The sequence below is a fragment of the Hemitrygon akajei genome, chromosome 2 (genome assembly GCF_048418815.1).
Source record: "Hemitrygon akajei chromosome 2, sHemAka1.3, whole genome shotgun sequence".
NCBI lineage: Eukaryota > Metazoa > Chordata > Chondrichthyes > Myliobatiformes > Dasyatidae > Hemitrygon > Hemitrygon akajei.
In genome coordinates this window covers 50,760,146-50,783,470 of record NC_133125.1, presented here as the reverse complement: position 1 = coordinate 50,783,470, position 23,325 = coordinate 50,760,146, and the positions used below count along the sequence as shown (strand labels likewise).

At 39.8% G+C, this 23,325-nt stretch overlaps 1 protein-coding gene across 2 annotated transcripts in view; it reads right to left on the bottom strand.

Annotated features, from left to right (window-relative positions):
• The window catches only part of LOC140741729 (fibrillin-2-like), a 295,460-nt gene that overhangs the window by 33,378 nt on the left and 238,757 nt on the right, over positions 1 to 23,325 (bottom strand). For both annotated transcript variants that reach the window (XM_073072052.1, XM_073072059.1), the window contains 12 exons: positions 22,257 to 22,382; positions 20,448 to 20,573; positions 19,922 to 20,038; positions 18,823 to 18,951; positions 18,613 to 18,732; positions 18,107 to 18,232; positions 16,490 to 16,642; positions 14,405 to 14,470; positions 8,104 to 8,229; positions 7,326 to 7,445; positions 3,770 to 3,892; positions 2,745 to 2,876 (listed from right to left, as the gene is read on the bottom strand). In XM_073072052.1, coding sequence (XP_072928153.1) covers positions 2,745 to 2,876; positions 3,770 to 3,892; positions 7,326 to 7,445; positions 8,104 to 8,229; positions 14,405 to 14,470; positions 16,490 to 16,642; positions 18,107 to 18,232; positions 18,613 to 18,732; positions 18,823 to 18,951; positions 19,922 to 20,038; positions 20,448 to 20,573; positions 22,257 to 22,382 — 1,464 coding nt within the window. The remainder of the gene's footprint in view (positions 1 to 2,744; positions 2,877 to 3,769; positions 3,893 to 7,325; positions 7,446 to 8,103; positions 8,230 to 14,404; positions 14,471 to 16,489; positions 16,643 to 18,106; positions 18,233 to 18,612; positions 18,733 to 18,822; positions 18,952 to 19,921; positions 20,039 to 20,447; positions 20,574 to 22,256; positions 22,383 to 23,325) is intronic.

Sequence of the window (23,325 nt, the reverse complement as noted above, 5' to 3'; positions counted from 1 at the left end):
TTTTTAGTTAAAAAATATTTTTTAAAAAAATCTTCTGAGTTTTGTCTAGGAAATCACTGATAAAACTAGGAGGAATTAGCTAGCAGAATTTATCTTTTTATACAATTACAGCAGGTGGCTTTTGAAATAGATTAAAAAAAAGACCAGTTCTACTTGTTTGTGAGGTGAACTGATCAGTGGCAAGACGGAACGGAAAAATTCCAGAATAATACAATAGATAAGCTAAGGAATTCAGGGTACAAAACATTGTCCTGAAACACATTGATATTATGAAAGAGGAGGTGTTGTCTGTCTAGAGCCGCATAAGTCAGAGGGTGGTACGTCGTTCCCTGAATGTCGCAACACAGGTAGACAAAATGGTGATGAAGCCATATGGCAGGCTTTCCTTCATCAGATGACGCATTGTGTATAAGAGTTGGGACTACATGTTACAGCTGTGTAAGACATTAGTGAGATCATATCTGGAATATTATGGGCAGTTCTGGTCACATATAGGAAGGATGTGTTTAAGTAAAGAGGGTGCCGAAAAGGTTTACAAGGATGTTGCTGGGACTGGAGGGTCTGAGGTGCAAGGAGAGGCTGGATTAGTTTGAACTGTTTTCGCTGGAGTGAAGGAGGCTGAGAAATGACCTTACGTGAGGCTCTCTGGTGGTTGGGTTTGATAATAGATATTGTGTCCTTGCTGTCTACGTGATACGCAAGCTGATACACAATCCGGGACAGTGTGATATGGAGGGCAAAGCAGGCTCCCCCTTTCTATGCAGCTGATGAATCCAAAGGAATGGCAGAGACCGATAACGGTCTGGCACCAGTGGCTTTGGAGGAATTGCCAGTCAGCGTTGAACGCAACACTGGACTGCCTTAGGGACTCCAGCTCTGGAATTTTTCCCAGGGCTTACACCCGAAGCCTTCAAATGAGTAGGTATGGCTGCAAGACAGCGGTGGTTGAGATCAAATTTTTCCTTCTCCGAGATGAGCTGCCAACCACAGCTGACAAGCCTCATCTACCCAAAATAAACCTTATAGAGGATTATAAAATCATGGGCGGGGGGGTGGGGATGAACATAGTTTTATTATCTGGGTAGGAACTCTAAAACCAGAGGGGGTAGGTTTAAGGCAAGAGTAGAAAGAATAAAAAGGGTACCTAAGGGCAATTTATTTTGGGTGGTAAGTGGATGGTATGAGCTGCCAGGGAAAGTGGTAAAGGAACGTACAATAACAACGTTTCGAAGTCATTTGGCAGGTTTATGGATAGGAAAGTTTTAGAGGCATATGGGCCAAATGCAGGCAAAACAGACTGGGTCAGGAAGGCACCTTGGTCAGCATGGATGATTTGGAATGACAGGCCTGTTTCCATGCTATGTATTTCTATGACTCTATATCAAAGACAGAGGCTGAAAATGGGAAGAAAATTTTTTTAAAAGTTGTGATTATACCAAAGGAAATATGACTTTGCCAAAACAATAACTGAGGTACAACGTGATCTCATCTGTAAAAGCTACTAATAGTTATCTTGATTTAGTTTTTGCATTATGGAGAGCAAATGTTTATGTATCTTGAATAAAATTAAGTTAAAATGACAGAAAATGCACAATTTATGCAAAGACTCTGCTATTAACATCATAGTTCTAATCTTACCCTGGATTCTAACCTACTAATGAAAAAAAATTCCACTTCCCCATTAGACTTCTCTTCACAGTGACCCATGATTCGAACTTTACCTGTCTGCGCAGGAGCCTTTGCATCAATGCATTCAAGGCTGATTTTTGCCTACAATGCTGTAGATTACTACAGGATGATGGTAGTGGGGTGGGGTGCGTAAAGTAGGCATCCAGATGTTAGACAATTTCCACATTTGTCTATTTTACCTCATGTCGGCGAGTTTCCACAGCTTGTGAAACCAGAAACTTAAGAGGAGCGACAACAACTAAAATCACATTCACATACGTATCTGTTGCTCAAGGCGATGCATAAGCCTTTCCTTTCCTCAGACCAACATAATCCAAGCATCAGTCTCACATTGCTTCACGGCCAGCAGTCCAGAGGTAGCTGTGACTAAATGTTCATGTCTCTTAACTGAATACAGCAGCATTCCCAGGGGCACTTATGGTCGAGGGAGGAAAGAGAATTTATCAAAGTGACAGGGGAGAGTAATGGAGGACAAAAGTATTTGGTTGCAAATGAGATGGTGCATATATGGCACAAGGTTTCTCTTTGAGGTTCAATTGTACTAGCTAAGACTGAAGACAGCTGGTTATGATCAGAGCATGGTGAAAAAAGGCAAGATTAGTTGTGTAAATGAATTGCTTTACTTTAGTTCCCTCAAGGCAGAGGAAGTTACAATCAAGTAAATCCAGGCATGAAGCTTTGGCACACCTGTTTGAAGTGAGTGAGTTACACCATTCATTATCAGATGGCTCAGAGTGAGTGAATTACACCATTCATGATCCGATACCCAGGAATAGCAATTTTCATCTAACTTCAAAAAGTGACAATCCTGCAATGTCACACAAGATTTTCTCCTATTGCTCCTTACTTGGTCTGAGAACTCTGAGAATTCTCATTATTTTTTGGGCATTTATCATGGCTAAATAGTCTCTCTCTAACTGTGCTGTAAGCCATGGTGGGCTATTCATTTCCTGTTGTGGTGAAGACTCCTGAGAATCAGTGTTCACAAGACTACACAAGGTGACGTAATTCAATCCCATTTTAACTCTTTTATAGGTAGTCACAAAGCATTTTACCCATGCAACCATCTTCATCGGGCCTGCGGACCATTCCTGGTGGGCAGATACACATGAAGGTGCCAATCAGGTTTTTACACAGCATGCCTCTAGATTCACAGTCATGGAGTTCCTGAGCACATTCATCAAGGTCTGTGACGAAACACAAAGCAGAAAGCCAATTTACACGAAGAGCCAAAATAAAGACAGGTTCTGTATATTCCTATCAGGATTACACTTCTTGACTGAAATTGCAACAAGCATGTTACCTTCAAATTTAAAAGCAGAAAAATCAAGACAGCATATTAAAACAATAACTGTTAAAATAATACTCAAGAATATTCACAATGGATACTTGCTGTTGATTGAGAGCAGTTTTTAGAGCTGCTTTAGTAGCATTTTTGTGGCTACGCTCAGAAAATTAGCAGTTAGAAATTCCTGCAATATTCAAGGATGTATGGACAGTGTGACATATTGGAGGTGCAAGAGTGATATAGAACACTTCTAACCAAATGACAGGATTACATTTAAATCCCATCTAACTACAATACAGATAAAAGGCCAGTGCAGAAACAAGCAAAAACATGGACATTTTGCACATAAGAAAATGCTATTGGATCAGTAAGTCAGCTCTTTTTTTACAATACGTCAGTTTTTTTTTTACAACATGTCAGCCATCTACTTTTCCTAGCATCCAACTCAATGCCTTTTTTGGTGTGCTTGTATATTCAATTACGTCCTTCAACTGTTCCCATATTCACTTTGGCAGCTCTACTGCCAAATCCATTTAACACAATGACAAATCTGATATATGGATTCACCTTTTTCTTTGGTAATCCATTATCTCAGCAGTAACAGTACTTTTCTGTCAAAAAGTTTATTAATTTGTGTATATTATGTGACAACCCATGCACTAACAGCCAAAGCTGTAGTTGGTGATGCAGGATTTAGACACATGTTCTGGTGGTCACTCCTGCAAAAGTCTCAGATGTTTTTCAATTTGCAAAAGGTTAGAACTGGCACGGTTTGCGATCAATTGAGCTCACCTCTGCACATCTTCCCGTCTTCTCTTAAAGCGTAACCAGCGGGGCACGTACATTCAAAAGAACCAAAGGTGTTGACACAGCGGAATGCACAGAGCAGGGGGTTCAAGGCACATTCATTTATATCTGAAAAGTAAAAATGTTAGAAGTTAGGGTGCCACTTAAGTATTACCCTGTCCTAATGAAGGGTCTCGGCCCGAAACATTGACTGCTCATTACAACGGATGCTGCCCAACCTGCTGAGTTCATCCAGCGTGTTTGTACATGTTAAGTATTACCCTTTCTTTTGATTACTCCTGCACTGGACCCAAAGTGATCAGTATCACCCACTGTTCACACTCAATCTGAGAACAAGCAAGGTGACTGATAAAAGAAAATCTTAAAGAACGAGGGCTTCTCATATCGATTGGGAATGGACAAGGGACTTTAATATGGCTGAGTACATGTGATTCAGGTGGAAATGGGCTAACAAAAGAAGTGTTATATGCAGATTAACCACAATCATATGATCTAAGTACCAAATATGTCAAGAACATGGCATCAGTCTGTCAATATCGTGGTTTAATTGATATGGAATAGGGAGAAGGTAGACAGCCTAGAAACAGAAGGTGAATAGCTGTTTAGAAGGTGGAAACTTCTCCTGAAATCTGGAGTAATAAACGTGAATCGATGCTTCCAGCTCAAGTTGGGAAGTCTGTAGATTTAGGGAACAGACAATGTCCTTAATTGTACTTTACTTATGGAAAACAAAAGCTTTCACCTGGTTAGGAACATAGCCGCTTTATAGAGCTCCCAATGCCTAGGGATCTCCTCCCCATTTTGTGCTAAAGCCAGGTCAGGAGTGCACTGCACCAGATCAAAAGCAAAGTGTATCAGGTTCATTTTCAAGGTGAAAATGACTAAAGGCAAACATCAGAGACAAAGGATTCAACCTGTTGAGTTAAATTTTGTAGTGAGGAACCAACAAATTGGATCCCATTGCTGCATTTTCTTCATGAAATACATTGTAAAATTGACTTTTCTCTCATTGGGTCATGCTCCTCTAAAATTCAACCAGACATTTCCAGTTGTGATTCATTATTGCTCAATGAATGACAAATTCTTTGTAAAACACTCCAATCCAGGCTGCTGTTGGTAAAATTATTGCATGGTTTTCTTATGAGCTACTGTCTACAGGCACTACCAGAACAACTGAAATTTATAATGAGGCTGGAACTCATTTGGGTAACCCTAATGTCTACTTACTGTCCTTCAGGGAAGATAATTTCCAAATCCTTGTACACCCACTGCCTCTTTCATGGATCTTACCATTGATTCCTGATTATCTATTGAAGACACAGTTTACAAAAACATGCTTAAAGAAAATATTTGGTAGGGCCCAAAGCCCAATGATTAGGGCATCACATAATTTATAATAACTGTCTCATGAACAAAACAGTTCCTGGTGAGCCACATTGTGCATCTTTTTGGCCATATTTTAAATTCAAGCTCCAAATGTCCACCATTCTAATTGGAAAATCTTGCCTCCTATTTCCCCTTCTCTTATTTGTGTGCTGTATTGAGCCTTTTGCCGTATCTATCTGAAAGAATGCGGGCGAGAGGGGTGACAGTACCAAGCAGTAGAGCCACTCAAAGCAAAGTATCTCTTATACGTGAATGCCATTGTTGTCTTCTGCTTGGAGTCACAAGTGGTCCACAGTTGGATCAGCATCTATAAGCAGTCTGAACTAACCTTGGCCATCCACTGACTCTGCGGAATGAAGGACTTGAGTTTTCAGGGGAGATTGGGTAAGCTTGGTTAGTTTTCCCCGGAGGGAAGGAAGCTGAGGTGACATGATAGAAGTATATTTAGTTAAGACAGGAATAGATCGGCTAGATAGCTAGTATCTATTTCCCATGGTCAGGGTGTCTAAAACTACAGAGCATAGGTTTAAGGTGAAAGGAAGGGGATTTAAAGGGGATCTGACAGACATATTTTTCACACAAACAGTAGTTGGTACTTAGAATGACTTGCTAGAGAAAGTGGAGGTAGAAACAGTAACAAGAGCCATCTTGACAGGTACCTGAATGAGCAAGGCATGGAGACATCAGGAATTAATGCAGGTAAGTGGCTTTAACATAGAAAGGCATGGGAATCAACATAGGTAACGTGGTGAAAGAGCTTGCATCTAAACTCAGACCTGAGTCAATCATAGTCATTGAGGTAGTGGTTTGCACTTAATATCACGGAGGCCTGAGGAAAAGGAGACAGTGGATCCTGTGGGATTGTTCCTTGATAAGGCTGTCAAAACCCTTTTGCAGAATGCCTCATCATTAGAATTCTCAAACAATCACCAAACTTGCTTGACAAGAAGAACCCTCATAGTCAGATCCTCCATGTGTAGCTGGAGTCTGAATACCACTTCATGCTGACCTCAAGGTAGCTGTGGTAAGGATAAGATGATCTTCCACTTCCGTGTGTACTGTGAGTTGCAAAGAGTCTGAATAGGGGTGTAGTGGTCTTTGACCAGATTCTTCCTGAGCAGCTGATTAACATAGGACTCCTTGCTCTACAGGCTGTTCCCAGGGAAGCATTAGGAGACACTGGGCACCAGATGGTATGGGTGGTATAGTGATTAGTACAATTCTATAATATTTCGGGGCATCAGAGTTCAGAGTTCAATTCTGGTGCCACCTGTAAGAACTTTGTGTGTTCTTGCCATGACCAAGTGGGCTTCCTTTGGATGCTCCAGTTTCTTGCCACAGTCCAAAGATGTTCTAGTTAATAGGTTAATTGATCACTATAAACTGTCCTATGATTAGGCTAATGTTAAATAGGTGACTCGTTGGGCCGGAAGCGCCTATTCTGTGCTGTATCTCTGACCTTTTTTGGCCCAGCAGAATTTTTTGATATTTGATCATGTCTACTTTGTATTCTAGAATTGGAAACTCATTAAGGAATGGCCTTGATTTTCACTCCTACAAAATGGGAGTGTAAAAGTTAAAACATCAACCAGTAAAATTACACAATTCAAATACGAGCTATATTTATGGCAGTAATTTCAAAAGTACCTGCACTGTAGGAAAATATAATTTAACTTCCTCATTAAATTGGAAGCCTGATGTTGAATTTACTGCAGCTGCATACGTTTCTCATTGGTCCAGAAATCCAACGGTGAAAGGGAAACGGAAGTGCTAAAGTAGTGTGGGTAATTAGTTTTCAAGGGCTTCTTTATAACTCAGCCTTCAGTCCAAGGAAGAGTAAGATAGCAAACCATTAAACATATCTAACATACTGTGATTCATTGGGTAGGAGTGAGGAAAATTTAAAAAATCAAACAGCCAAAATGTCTGTGCAATTGACTGATAAAAAGATAATTTCCACAGGTTCCGGGAATGTCTTTTAGAAACAAATTCTGAATTCAAACACCGGCAAAAATCAGTTTCCTCTTGCATTCTACCTCTTTATTTCAGCATCTGCCACTTTTATGGAGATCAATGTGCTACCACGACAAATATTGCAAAAGCAGGAATTTACAAATGATAGCTTTCAAATTGTATAATGATCAATAGAAGTTACCTTCACAAGTCATCATTGGACCTGGTTCAAATCCTTCGTCACAGCTGCATTCAAATCCACCAATCACATTAGTGCAAGTGCCATTTCCACAGGGGTTACCAATGGAACATTCATCAGTGTCTGTTATGAAATAGCAAAAGTTACCAGATTTTACTTGTGCTGTTTTGAACTATTATGTACTGCAACATTAAACTATTATAAATTAACATTCTGAGTAGTTACAGATAACGTACACAAATAAATTTGAGAATATTCAAGATTTGTGGAAAATAATATGTAAGTCAGGTGGTGGAGAGGAGATACATCTCTTCCAAAGGAGGTGTAAGGTGCTTATTCCCTCCGACAGCCTGCAGATTACCCTTGTGGAAGGTGAGCACCTGTTAGCCCACCCTCCCCCACCGATCAGGGTCACGTGAAGCCACAGGAGCAGGTGGCGGATGGTCATATGAGCAGCTGGTGCATATCACAATTGCGTCCACAGACACCAGACAGACGATTTTTATAGAGTATTGATAATGGTTGGGTAGGGCCACCCGTCTTGTAAAAACACCCCCCAGAAGAAGGCAATGGCAAACCACTTCTGTAGAAAAATTCTGAAGTTAATTTGCACTATTAAGAAAATGTGTGGTAGCAGATACACACTACCCAATTTTCCTTTGCACTGAGTTCAATAGAATGGAAATAAGGTTGGAGTATAAGTGGGAAGTAAACCAATTTTCACCACCAAAATCTAACCCACTATTATTTGTCCTAACGTGACCAATAACAGTTTCCCTACCGGCACAGTTAACTCCACTGTAGTCCAAGCTATATCCCATAGGACACTCGCATCGGAATGATCCATCTGTGTTGATACAATGTCCATTTGAACATATTCCAGGGTTTTCAAAGCATTCATTAACATCTGCGTTGCAGAAAAAAGAACATTTCTCAATAAATCAACTGCCATGAATAAACTTCATTCTAAGTACAGGTACAGCAGATCAAATCACAGTATCCATACATTAAATTCAAACGATAACGTACTTTTATTAATTTATTCCCCTTTCAGAGATGCAGACGTTGCTACCAAGGCCAACGGTATCTGACGAAGTCACTATGGAGCATGATTTGGTTATGGGCTTATATGAGTATGCTATGTGAGTATGAAATGCTGTAATACTATGAGTAACTAAGAGAAGGTAATGGCAAACCACTTCTGTAGAAAAAAATTGCCAAGAACAATGAGCAATTATGTGAAAGAACTGCTGGGTCCTTTGCAAATGTAAACATTGTGGGCACCATGCACCAGTGATGGAAGTTGGTACAAATCCAGCAGGCTGCTTTGCCCTGGGTGGAGTCGAGATTTTTATGATTTGGAGCTATGTTCACCTAGACAAATGGACAATGTTCCTTCACACTGCTGATTCGTGCTATGTAGATGTTTCAAAGGCTTTGAGCATCCGGAAGTGGGGAGTGAATTATTTATTGCAGGAAATCCAGTCTTCTATCTGATCCTGTAACCACATATTGCTGATTACATACTGTAATACTGCTGATACAGTTGTGTTTCTGGATTAACAGGTATTCCCAAAATATTGATGGTGGGAGACCAGCAATTGCAGTACCTCTGAACATCATCAAGAGTAGAGTAATTATACTCTTGTTGGAGATGGTAATTGCCTTGTCTAAATGTTGTCCAGATCTTGTTGCAGGCAAATATGGGATATATTTGACGAGGAGTTGCAATGTTTCCTTAGAATCATGATAGAGCCTATATTTATCATAACCTTTTTTTTGCTGATTGGCTGCTGAAGTAAGTGTTTATGGGTGCACTGAATTACTGTCTTTCAACCCACATTTGACCATGCTAATTAGAGCTACTTATTCTGTACACATTTCAGTTTATCAGCCTTCATTTTCAAACTTGCAAATGATATATAACTGCAAGAACAATAAATAGGTTGGAGGTTAGTGGCAGATTTCCAACAGGCAAATTACAGACTAGAGGAAGGGATAGATGGGTTGTCAATGAAATTTAATGCTACAGAGAGACAATAAACACATTTTGGTACAATTAAAATCCACAGAGTGCAATATAAATGGTATTGAAAGAAAATCACTAAAATGGAAGCAGAAATGATTAGTTATGTTTATAACAGAGTGACTGGAAAAGCTAGGCTTGTATTTTATATAAAAATCTGAGAGAAGATTTGTAGTGTTCCAAACAACGATGGTTTAATCAAAACTAAATAAAGTATAATAGTTGCCACTGGCAGAAGGGTTGAGATCCAAATAACTCAGATTTATTTACAGTGATTAGCAGAAAGATGATGAAATGATACAAGGAAAAACTGTTAACAAGGCAAATGACACACATTCTTGAATTCATTACCTTAAAGGATGGTTGAAGCAGTTTCAATCACCCGTTAAAAAAAAGGTAATAATGATGAGACACCTCTTTCTGTGCTGAGGTGATTCTCTAATTTTTTACATTCCATTTTCTCTGGTCAGAAAGCAGTGGGTGATTCGAGTGTATAACTTCCAAAAGACTATACTTTCATATTGTATTCTTAGGAAACATCTTAAGATTGAGGATGACTTTCTTTCATTCCGGTTTTGTGATTTCAGAGGTGATTGATGAGATCAATGTTGAAATTGAAAACTCTTCCATAAAAGGTTGTAGTGGGAATGAAGTTAAAGCTGCAATGATATTAAACTGGCACACAAAGAGTAATGCACAGCTGTATGGAGCTTTTATTTATTTTTCTTTTACTTTATAGAAATTGCTGATAGAGCATAACGATTCTCACAAGAAATTGTTTATCTTAGTGAATAATTGAGAAATTTGGTTATGATTACTCAGACTGCTCCTGAGACCAGGATCATGGATGGTGCCAAGAACAGTTTCCTGAGATAACCATCGATCATCTCTATAGAGTCCCTGGCAGGCAGAATGGCGTGAAATTCATTGCTTTATTAATACTCTTGGTGACTTATTATTTTATTAATTGCTTTTCAATCCCTTTCTGTCCTACATTTTCATAAATATAATATTGTATAACCTTATACTGTTGAAATGTTCTTTCAACATCAATGATCCAAACCTTGAAATCTGCTCAGTTACAAATGCTACGGAGCTGCCTCACAGTGGGTTTGACGTGGCATGCTCCTCTTGCAGAGCTTTGTAAGTGCTCCGGACTCCAGGTTCTTAATATCATCTGAATGCTTTTTCTCCACTCTGAGACACCCATAGTCCAGAGATTCCCAGGAGTCATTGGGGATGTTGCATTTCTCAAGGGAGCTTTGAGGACAGATTTGGATCTTTGATTTGAATCTTTTCCTATCTGCCTGGAAATCTCTCCAGTGATGGAGCTTGGTGTAGAAAGTCTATTTCAGGATTCTAGCGTCAGGAATGCAAAAACTGTGGACCTCCTTATGGTGTTGGCGCAGTGATTCAAGTGCGGGGTATAGTGGCCTCAGAAGCGAAACTGACATTGGCTTACCTACTGAATTTGGATGATCCTGTTGAGTTAGTATTGATGGCATCTTTCAAGCCTTGAACTTCCTGTTGTAGGTTTTCTATGTCTCAGAAACATATTTACTATTGCTGACAGACCTTGACTTTGCTCTATATTCCTCAATTGACAGAAGTCTGTACTGACCAATTATTCAGGTGGTGATGAATTTCATAATCAATGTCTGCCTTTGCTACGAGAAGCCGTATAAGATATCAAAAATGATCCATGTTCTCCAGAGTCTTATCATGAACTTGTCTTGTTAGAACAGCAATGTTATGCATTAGGGACAAGTTGATAATGAATTACTATCTTGAAATTCTGAGTGCAAATCACATCCTCTGTTTTGTCTGAGTGAATGAGTCAAGGCTAGTCTGGAGCTTGGTCTCCGAGTACATGTAATCACAAGCTTACTATTTAATTATGGCACATGCTGGTGATAATAAACCTGATTCTGACTCTGGGCTTAACTGTTGGCCATGAAGTTCCTCATTAGTTCAATATTTACAGCAAGCCTGTTGGTGATGCAGTGAGAAAAATATCCAGGCACTGAAGCAGTTTCATATGACACTGTGTGTGTATGTGTGTTGGAAGTAAGCATGATAACATCGCTTTGTGACAGCCTGCTGGGCCATAGCAGACCTTGGCTGCTGAGGTCTTTCAGAACCAACCCAAACTAATGCTAAACACAAAGTACGCTGCAGATGCTGTGGTCAAATCAAGACGTACAAACACGCTGGATGAACTCCGCAGGTCGGACAGCATCCGTTGAATGGAGCAGTCAACGTTTCAGGTCGAGACACTTCGTCAGGACTCAAAGTCCTGGTGAAGGGTCTCAACCCGAAACGTTGACTGCTCCTTTCAATGGATGCTGCCCGACCTGCTGAGTTCATCCAGCTTGTTTGTACATCCGAACTAATGCTATGTGCAAAAGCATTGGTATGTTTCCCATAATAGGGACCACACTTCAGAGGTACTTCACTAGCTATGAAAATGCACTGTGACTCCCTGAAAAGGACCTGAAGGATGCTATTTAAATGCATGTCTTTCTCAATTCAAAATCATTTAAAACATCTACTGCAGTGTTCATAATCATTGAGCATTATGGCATAGATGTAAGCCCTTCGGCCCACGCCAAACTGTTATTCTGCCTAGCCCATTAACCTGCACCTGGATCATATTTGTCCATAGCCTTCCCATTCATGTACTTATCTAAACTTCTCTTAAATGTCGCCAACGAACCTGCCTCCACTACTTCTGCTGGCAGCTCATTCCACGCTCGAACCGTCCTTTGAGTGAAGAAATTCCCTTTAAACATTTCACCTTTCATTCTTAACCTATGATCTCTAGTACATAGTTCAAGACTGTTTATCGTCATTTCCAGTACACAAGTGTAAAGGAGAACAAAATAATTATTCCATATCCAGTGCCTCAAATAAAAACACAGTAAGATAAAGAACACCATAATAAAAAAACATGTTTTCTTTCGGTTAGTCCTGGCGAAGGGTCTCGGCCTGAAATGTCGACAGCGCTTCTCCCTATAGATGCTGCCTAGCCTGCTGTGTTCCACTAGCATTTTGTGTGTGTTGTTTGAATTTCCAGCATCTGCAGATTTCCTCATGTTTGCTTGATAAATATAAATATGTAAGATAGCTTATAGACATAAACAAGAGAAAATATGCAGATGCTGGAAATCCAAGCAACACACACAAAATGCTGGAGGAATACCACAGGCTGGGCAGCTTCTATGAAAAAAAGTAGAGTCAACATTTCGAGCTGAGACTCTTCGGTGAGAAGACATACATGCTGCCTGGTCTGCTGAGTTCCTCTAGCATTTTGTGTATGTAGCTTAATAACACGGACTGTATGTACATAGCGTGATGCTAGGTCTGTACATAAGGTGACTCTGACAGGTAATAATAAAGTCGTGGTGGTGGGTTGGTGGGTGGAGGTGTTGATCAGCTTTACTGCTTGGGGAAAGTAACTGTTTTTAACTCTGGTGGTCCTGCCATGGATATTACGTAGCCTCTTCCCTGATGGGAGTGGGACAAACAGTCCATGTGCAGGGTGGGTGGGATCCTTCATGATATTGCCAGCCTTTTCTACCCTTCTGTATATATGCACTTGATGGCAAGTAGGCTGATGCCGGTGATGCACCGGACCATTTCGATTACCTGTTGTACAGCCTTCCTGTCTGCTGCAGTGTGGTTTCTGTACCAAGCAGTGATGCAGCATGTTAGGATGCTTTCTGCTGTGGATCTGTGAGTGTTGATGTGTCCAGTCTAGCTCTCTTTAGCTTCTCAGAAAGCAGAGGTGTTGGTGAGCTTTCTTGATTGTGTAGGATGTGTTCTGGGACCATGATACTTTGTGCAAGATATACACTCCCAGGGGTTTGAAACTGCTTGTAGTTGCCACTGCTGTGACTCTGACATAAACCGGGGTGGGGGGGGGGGGGGTGCGTGTGTGTGCATGGTGCGAGTTCCCCTGAAGTCAATAACCATTTCCTTTGTCTTGCTGACATTGAGGAGATGGTTATTTGCCTTGCACCAGGCCCCAAGCTCTTCCACATCCTCTTTGCAAGACGTCTCCTTGTTGGTGACGAGCTCACAATGGTTGTGACAATGGTGAACTTGACAATGTGATTACTCAGGTGTATGGCCATGTAGTCACGTGTGAGCAGAGTGTATAGCAGTGGGCTCAGCACACAGCCCGGGGGGGGGGGGGGGGGGGGGGGAAGGAAGACACCCACGTTGAAGATGATGGGAAGGGGCAGATTGGTTGTGTATCTTATCTGAGCCTGTTGGTAGGATGACTAACACACATTTGCACGGTGGTGTATTTCGACCGAGGAGTAGGAGCTTATTCACCAAGGTCTGTGCAGCAATAGTGTTGAATGCTGAAATGAAATCCAGAAACAGCAATCTGACATGAGTGTCCTTGTTTCATAGGAGTGTCAGGGCTTGGTGCACAGCAGATGTTATGACATAGAGCTGTTCTGTTGGTAAGCACATTGGTGAGAGTCCAGTGTGGCAGGAATGGAGTTTTTGATATGTACCATCACCAGCCATTGAAATTACTTCAGGATGATTGGTATCAAGTAATCTACCACTTGCATCACAGGGTCATAAAGAGTCATCACTGATCAAGTTATCGATCTATCCCTCTGTTTTACCACACTCATCAATGCCCTATTGTTCACGGTATAAGTCCTACCCTGGTTTGTCCTCTCAAAGTGCAACATCAAACACTTGACTGCATTAGATTTCATCTGCCATCTCTCAGCCCATTTTTCCAGCTGGCACAGATCCCACCGCAAGCTTTGATAGCCTTCTTTGCTATTCACTACAGCCCAATCTTGGTGTCACCTGCAAATATGCTGATCCAGTTTACCATTTCATCATCCAAATAATTAATATGAATGAGAAACACCAATAGAACCAACACCAATCCCTGTTGCATGCCACTAGTCACAGGCGTCCAATCAGAGGCAAGCGTCTACTACCACTCTCTGGCTTTATCCCTAAGGCAACCTTACAAATATGTTGATAAATAAATGTTGCAGTACTAGTCAGCTTTTCTTACCTTCACGCGTCTCCCCAAAGCCAGGGATAGTCCCATGACCATATGGACATAGATCCAGGAAAGCAACTGTAAAAGAGGTTACATTTATTTCACAACTGACTGATAGCAATTGACATCTTGAGCTCTCAACAGTGGCTAAGGACTAAATGGTTCAAGTGAAGCAAGAAGGAGAGATCAGTAAAGGCACAATTTCAGGAGAATGGATATCTAAAGAAAGACATTTAAGGTTGGGAATGAGTTAAAAGAAGTAACAAGCACTTGAAGTTGGGTGAGGTAGAAACAGACTGGCAGGAAGGAACAGGATGGTCCCAGGCCAGCAAGATATATGGAAAATACAGGAGCAGGGAGGTTCTACTACAGTTGTACAAGGCCTTGGTGAGACCACACCTGGAGTATTGTGTGCAGTTTTGCTCCCTAATCTGAGGAAAGACATTCTTGCCATAGAGGGAGTACAAAGAAGGTTCACCAGATTGATTCCTGGGATGGCAGGACTTTCATATGAAGAAAGACTGGATCAACTAGGCTTATACTCGCTGGAATTTAGAAGATTGAGGGGGGATCTTATTGAAACGTATAAAATTCTAAAGGGATTGGACAGGCTAGATGCAGGAAGATTGTTCCCGATGTTGGGGAAGGCCAGAAAGAGGGGTCATAGTTTAAGGATAAAGGGGAAGCCTTTTAGGACCGAGATGAGGAAAAACTTCTTCACACAGAGAGTGGTGAATCTATGGAATTCTCTGCCACAGGAACAGTTCAGCCCAGTTCATTGGCTATATTTAAGAGTGAGTTAGATATGGCCCTTGTGGCTAAAGGGATCGGGGGTATGGAGAGAAGGCAGGTACAGGTTCTGAGTTGGATGATCAGCCATGATCATAATGAATGGCAGTGCAGGCTTGAAGGGCCGAATGGCCTACACCTGCACCTATTTTCTATGTTTTTATGTTAAAATCAGAGCATGTGGTGAAGGGTTTAGGGAGTGTTCATTGATACAGGGGAATGGGCAGATAGAACTTAAAATGGGTGTATTTCACTCATTTGTTGCCTCTCAAAACAGTGCTGAGGGACTAAGAACATGTCTTCCTTGTAGTGCCACATAACAGATGCCCCAGGATAACAGCCCAAATTTCTCTTCATTTTACAATAGGAGGCTGCACCAGGAATAGCATTATCGTTACAAGCATTATTCCTTTCTGCATCTGATGCAAATGCATCAAAGGGTAACTTGCAACTGGTAGGAAAGTTAATAATGGCCTCGATTTGACGTGGAATACTCATAATTTTGGATTGCATACTGTTGAAAAATATAAAGTGTTGTGTGAATTGATTTTTAGGCAACATCCTTTATTTTCTTCACTGGACTGACATCTAAATAACATCTAAATCAGCAGGATCTTCTCTTGGTGTGATCCATTTAGTTGCTCAAGTACTGTAATGGTATTCCTTTATTGATGTTCACAATCTTGATATAAAATTGAATTAGCAAAGCAACATAATACAGTACAGAGAAGAGTTGCAAAAATGATCATCAAGGAGATGAGATCAATCTGGTTTATGCTGCCAAAGCACTTTCCCTGCTAAATAAAATAGATTAAGCAGTACTAAGTTTACAATGTTCTCCCAGAATTTCATCAGAAGCCTCAGGATGCTTTGCCATTCACACATGCCACCATTCTCAATGTGCCCAATTTATTTTTAAAGGCAGAAGAAATTAAGGGGAAGCTCATCAATATCTAGGTGTAAAATGGCAATTGCAGTGCATTAAGTTAAACAACAAGCCACAAGTTCAAGTAAGCACCAGGAAAGTTTAAAATATGGAACCTCTACATGTGAATGGTTATCTATACATTTTTAGGGACTTTTAGAGAGGGCAGCAGAAGCAAATTCAGAATCATTTATGGATAGTTGTCTTTCTGGAAGAGTAGACCTAATGTTCTTCCTTATCCAAATCTGTTTTGGAAGCAAAACTATATATGCGAGCAGTATAGTACAACAAGTTCGTCCCTATAGAATTGCTACCACAGTTAATGTTATCTAAAGGTAAAAGTTGAACTGGGCAAAGTCCAATATTAAGCCCAAGTACACTACCTTCACCATCTTTAGGGCAGAGTTCACATGGATCTCCCCATCCCTCTCCTGGCATTTTACTGCAACAGCACTTTGCTTTAGTTGTGTTGAAAGGTTTTGCCACCGAACACTTTCCATTGTCAAATTTGGTGAAGCAGAAACTTTCACGAGTATCTGGGGAGTCAAATCAGATCAACATAACCTTCAGAATAGACTTACAGCAAGGCATTTTGCAAATATCAAGTGCAATATTAAACCCTGTCTTATCAAAAGATAAAAACAATTGGCCCGTATTTCCAAAATATGTATAGATTAACTGCAGCAAGTTCACTGAATTTCAAGAAAAAATGGTTAAAGATGATTTTGTAGAGTTTCTCTATCAATATAGTAGGCAATTTGGAAAAACTCTATGGAAATTCACGAGTCAATGCAAATCATTTATTTTAATCTAATTTTCAACAGTTTTTAACAAAATCACTCTTCAGTTTTACGCTTGACCAAATCTCTATTTGTTTCTAAGATTCAGAATTAGCTTGCCAACAGAAAGCAAAGCGCGATAGTAGATGAACTGTATTCTGCCAGCAGGTTTGTGACCAGTGGTGCTCTGCAAGATCTCCTGCTTGTTGTGATTTTTATAAATTACTTAGATGAGGAAGTGGAAGGGTGGGTTTAAAAAGTTTCCAGATGAAATGAAGGTTGGTGGAATTGTGGATAGTGTGGAGGGTTGTTGTAGGTTGTATCAGGACATTATCAGGTTGTAGAACTGGGTGGAGAAGAAGCAGATGAAGTTCAATCCAGTAAAGTCTGAAGTGATGCACTTTGGAAGGTCGAACGATAGCAGAGTACAAGTTTAATGGCAGAATTCTTAGAAACGGAGAGGAACAGATGGATATTAGGGCCTAAGTCCAATGTTGCCATGCAAGTTGATAGGGTGTTTAAAAAAGGTATATGGTGTGTGGGCTTTGTTAGTTGGGTGATTGAGTTCAAGATCTGCAAGGTTATGTTGCAGCTCTATAAAACTCAGGTTAGACCACACTTCGATTATGGTGTACACTTCTGGTCATCTCATGATAGGAAGGATGTGGAAGCTTTAGAGAGGGTGCAGAGGAGATTTACAGTAATACTGCCTCGATTAGAGAACATGTCCCATGAGGACAGGTTGAGCAAGCTAGGGCTTTTCATTTTGGAATGAAGGAGGAAGGGAGACTTGATTGAAGCGTATAATGTAAAAGGCAGAGATAGAGTGGGTAGCCAGCACCTTTTTCCCAGGGTGGTAATCACTAATATGAGAGGACATACTTTTAAATGATTGGAGGAAAATATAGGGAGGATGTCAGAGAGTGGTAAGTGCCTAGAACGCACGGGCAGGGGTGGTGATGGAAGCAGATATATTAGGGAAATTCAACAGACTCTTAGATGGGCATATGGGTGAAAGAAAAATTGGAGGGCTAAGTGGGAGGGAAGGGTTAGATTGATCTCGGAGCACATTAAATAGTCGGCAAAACTTCATGGGCCATAGAGCCTGTACCATGCTGTACTACGTTCTAATACACAGAAGAGAACGCACAAACTGAACGCATACCTTTAGCACCCATAGAAATGTCCAGATGAGCATAATGGAAACAAATGCCAACTTACCAAAGCACCTACGCCCATTCTCCGAGAGGATAAAGCCTGGACGGCAAACACATTGGAAACTGCCAGCAGTATTCACACAATCGCCAAACTGACAGATATTAGGATCTTCTTCACATTCATTTATATCTACAGAACGGGAAAAGTTATTTTACTAAATAAGAGCAACATTACAGATTGTATTATGTGAATTAGTGGATAGCTTTAGATAAGGTCAGGAATACGGAGAGCACAGGTTCCCAAAAAAACATTCAATGCTGCAACCTTCAATGGACATTCATTCAGTGTATATCTTTGTAATGTTAATGAAATATATTGTCAAAATTGGCAATTCTCATCAAAAGTTTTTATAATTATATAGGCCAACTGAATATTTGTAACAGTTCACTTCATGCATTTTTCATTTTCAGCACTTGAAACAGTTCAAGGGTACATAGATGGATAAACTTAAAAAGTTGAGTATAAGCCTTAATCGTTCATAAAAAGTAGGAAGCATAGTATATCCTCACCTATACAGTTTTCACTCTGCACTTCATATCCTGAGGGGCAGATACATCTGTATGCACCATCAAGGTTCTGGCAGGTTCCAGGAGCACATGATGTAGGAGATAACACACATTCATTGATATCTTTCCAGAAAATAAGCAGAAATGTATTTGTAAGCCATGTGCAGAATAATATGTCTCAAAAATGAGTGTAAGTCAATAAAGGACACTCACCCATACAGTTCTTCCTATCAGGTGTAAGCTCATAGCCTTCCTGACATAGACACTGGAAGGAGCCAATGCTATTAAAACATTGCCCGTTTCTGCAGACTTGGCCAAAGAGGGTGGTACATTCATCGGTATCTGTGTGAGTGATGGAAAATACTTTCAATGAAAATAGTGTGCATTCTCTCTCATTTATCAAATAGCTTTTCTTACCATAGTTTATTATTTGTTTCAGAATAAAAGGTGAAGTAAAAGTTCACTGTTAGAACACTGGAGTTCCAAGGAGAAGAGGAACAACAAATTTGCTAACTGGAAATGAAAATATAAAGTTCTTAGATTGGCATCATTAAATCCATTGAGTGAAAACTTTGTTGTCAAGACAGTTCATACCAACTGAAAGAGAAAGTGTAGTTTCAGATTCTAGTAGCAGAGGAAAGTAAAAGGTATGAAGAAAAACAAGCACAAAAGAATTTTTAATATCAGTTAACAGACTATTGGCTAAGAATTTCTTTGGCATTACTTTGTTAATGCTACTTTGCAGAAACTTTATTTATGTATAAACATTGTTTCTCCACTTCCAACAAATCAATGCCAATGAAATAAGAAATTTCTGAGGAATTTCTTAATCTAAGAGGGCAAAACCTTTCTGCGGAATATTGCTCATGTAAATACTACAATTATTCCATATGACAGTTAAGTACATTCCTCAGTACTTTTTAGTGTGGCAGATGCTGTACAATTCCCCACAGATCCTGAGAGTCTGGTACACAGCAATACACCCAAAAGGAAAGAGGTACTCTAGATTAAGTGTTAAATCTTGTTTTGTTTTCTATTAGCAATTCTATAATTTGTATTGTTTATAACTGCTTGCATTATTTGCTGGAAATATATGATATATGTAAAAACACGTCTTAATAATTTCAACTTATGTGACATTTGCTTATTAATATCTTTGTAAATTTATAGATTCCTACAAATCAAAATTGACATTGGCTGAATATTAAGGCAACTTGCTTTTTAATAATTATGGATTAATCAAGACTAAACTAACAGCATTTTGCAAAAGAAATAATCTCATTAGAAGCCCCACTGTTAGTTTGTGCCTCACCCGTGCAGTCATTATTGTGAGTTAACTCAAATCCTGGGAAACAGAGACAATTGTAAGATCCCACAGTGTTCTTGCAGGTTCCATTTCCACAAGGTTGTCGTTCACATTCATCGATATCTGTAAATGTTAAATTATTCTGTTAACTAGTCTATTACATAATCCATACTGTATAACCTGGTAAGCATTTGTGCAGCAAAAAAATGCCAAGCGATATGTTAAAGAAGTGAAAGAACAAATAGCTGTGGCATCTTCTGTTTCACAAACATAAATAAATCTGCTCAATGCTTGGCTGGTGTTTATTTCTGTAGAATACTTGATTTTTTCATAATCAATTTGTTATGCATTATTAGTTTCTTCTTTACTTGCTTAATATGAAATCATTTATGTGCTACTCTGTTTACAAGAAGCTTTAGCTGGTACATACATGGATGCTCGCTAATGCATTCCATATCTGTTAACATTCACAGCGATGAAACAACACACCATTAACCCTGATACTGATAACAATGCTTAAAACCTCACTTACCCATGCACATGGTCTGATCAGGAGTTGGCTTGAAGCCATTATGACATATACATCGATAACCTCCTCTTAGATCAATACAGTCACCATGGCTGCAAACATTTGGAATTTCCAGGCACTCATTACGATCTAAGAGAATCATATTGAACAATTCTTGGTAATGATGGAAAACAGAACATTTTGCAACAGTATTAACTTCAAATAATTGACCTCCTCTAGGTCATTACACTTCCTTAACGCCATTCCCACTACATTTCTAGTTAACAATTTTTGACCTCATACCATCTTATGTCATTCCTTTTCAACAAGCTAATTCTTGATCCAAACAGCCAATGCACTGTAGATCCCATGCATCTTAATCTTCTAGATCAGCTTACCATGAAAGACTTTGTCGAATGCCTTATGAAAATCTATGTAGACGACATTCACTGCTCTAGCTTTATCAATTACCTTCGTCACCTCCTCAAAAACTCAATCAAGTTAGTAACACAAGACTTGCCCCAAACAAAGCCATGCTTACTGTCCCTAATTAGATCATGGTTTTCCAATTGCTCTTAAACTCAGTCCTTAAGAATCCTCTCCAATAGCTTCACTACCACTGACATGAGACTCATTGATCTATAACTTTTGGGACTAGCCTTATTTCCCCTCTTGAGCAAAGGAGCAACAGCAACACAGCTAATCACCAGTCTCCAGGACATCATCTGCATCCAGAAAAGTCACAAAAATGTTGGTCAAGGCTTCAGCATTTTCATCTCTTTCCTCTCTCAGTAACATGGGTATATCCCATCAGGTCCTGTGGACTTATCTATCTTAATACTCTTTATGAGACCAACACCACCTCTTCCTTTATCTCAAAATGTCCTAGCACATTAGCATGCACCACACTGATCTTACTACCCTTCACATCCTTGCTCTTTGGTGCAGACAGAAACAAGGTACTCATTTAGGACCTCTCCTACATCTTCACCCTCTAAGCACACATGCCCTCCTTTATCCTTGAGTGGCCCTACCCTCTCTCTAGTTATCTTCTTGCCAAGGATTTTCATGCCACCACCACCCCCCAGCCCCAGTCTTCCTAATTCTTTTGTTGAGTTTTGGACATTACAATTTCATCCAGTTAAACACAGACAGGAATAAAACCTTTATCTTCAGCTGATGCCTCAAATCCTTGTCACTAATTTCAGCTTCTTAACACTAGATGCTGCAAACTGAACCATGTCCTCAGGATATTATTCAATCCTGAACTTGACTTGAAGCTCCTGACTTCATATCATCTTCATCAACTGATACTACCAGTGACAAAATAATGAGGGGAAAAAGTAGTAGCAATGTAAATATAAGGAAAAGAGCAACTGATAACATTTGTTTTCCTCTGTACTGTAGTGCTATGCTGTTTGTTTACCCAGTCCCTAAATACTTCATTACATTTCTGAAGTATATGTTGAAGTTCCTTTTTGGCCTCATTTCTCTCTATTTTTGAAGTCTTCTTCAAGATACAAATCGGAATTCCCATGCATCTTACTCTTGTACCATCATTTCCATCAGCTGCTTTAGCCCTTGCTATGAGAACCCTCTCAATAAACAAAAGCTTTCTATCAGCTTTCTGAATACATTGTTCTGCATTTTTTTCCATATACCTCTGTGAAACACTCATAGGGATATCTTTTCCAATGATTGGGATGTGATAAATGCAAGAAGTAATAACAGTAACAGCCACTTTTACCAATTTGCTTACTGATATATTATTACAGGCTCCTGCTAATAAATGAAATTTTCAATAAAATCTGCCTTACTGAAATATAATCTTACCAATGCAAGCTCCATTTTGTGCTAATTTATATCCAGCAGAACATTCACAACGATAACTGCCAGGGATATTAATACAATCTGCATTTCTTTGGCAAAGAATGTCACCATTACTGCATTCATCAATATCTGAAATAAAATCAATAACACCAGCCATCATATTACTGTCAGTGACACTGTAATGACATTTAAAAGCTAAAATTACAAGCTTTATTGGAATATTGTCAACATAAAACTTAACTCTACAGTACAATAGGAAACCCAGGCACTAAAATGGGTTTATTGAAATTCAATTTAAACCAGAAACATAAAAAACACAAAATACTCAGAATGGAGCAAGTTTCTGAAATCTAGTCTAAACATTCCCAACTGGAATAAACGTGGGAGTCTGGAACACCGAGAGGCTCAGGTGATAAGATTGTGGGCACATCCGATATTGGGGTCTCTGAACATATTCAAATGAAATCAACTTGCTGCAGATATCAGGCTGCTGGCTATCCTTTAGACATCTCATCAGTGAAGGGTTGTCTAAGGATAGCTGGCAGCTTCAGTGATGCCACTCAGAATTTGAAGCTGCTGTATTGCTAGAATGGTCTTTGCATGCATATTTGAAGAAAAAGGTGAAAGGTATAATCAGGAAGATTGATGGCTTGGCACTGATAACAACCGAGAAGGTAGATGCCACAGAATATAGGCAACAAGGTCTAATCCAATTAATAAGGATATGATCTGGTTTAAAGTGACTGGGAAATCAGAAAGGAAGCTTTTCCTGAGTGGGGCCAGCAGGAGGCAGCAAACTGGCATCCAGGACCTTCATTCACATGTATAGAGCCTACCATTTTATTTAGGGTGGGCAGAGGATTTTCTTTATTGAGATATCACCTATAGTGGCAGCTGAAATCTTCAGCAGGCAATGACACACATCCTCCATGTCACTATATCAGAGGCTTAGACTTCAATTTAATTTCTGAAAAGTCAGGAGGTACCATCGAATCTTCAGGCCAAAAACACTATTCGCCAATGAACTGCACTATTAGAAACTGCGCTCAATCACCACTCAAAGACTACGGAT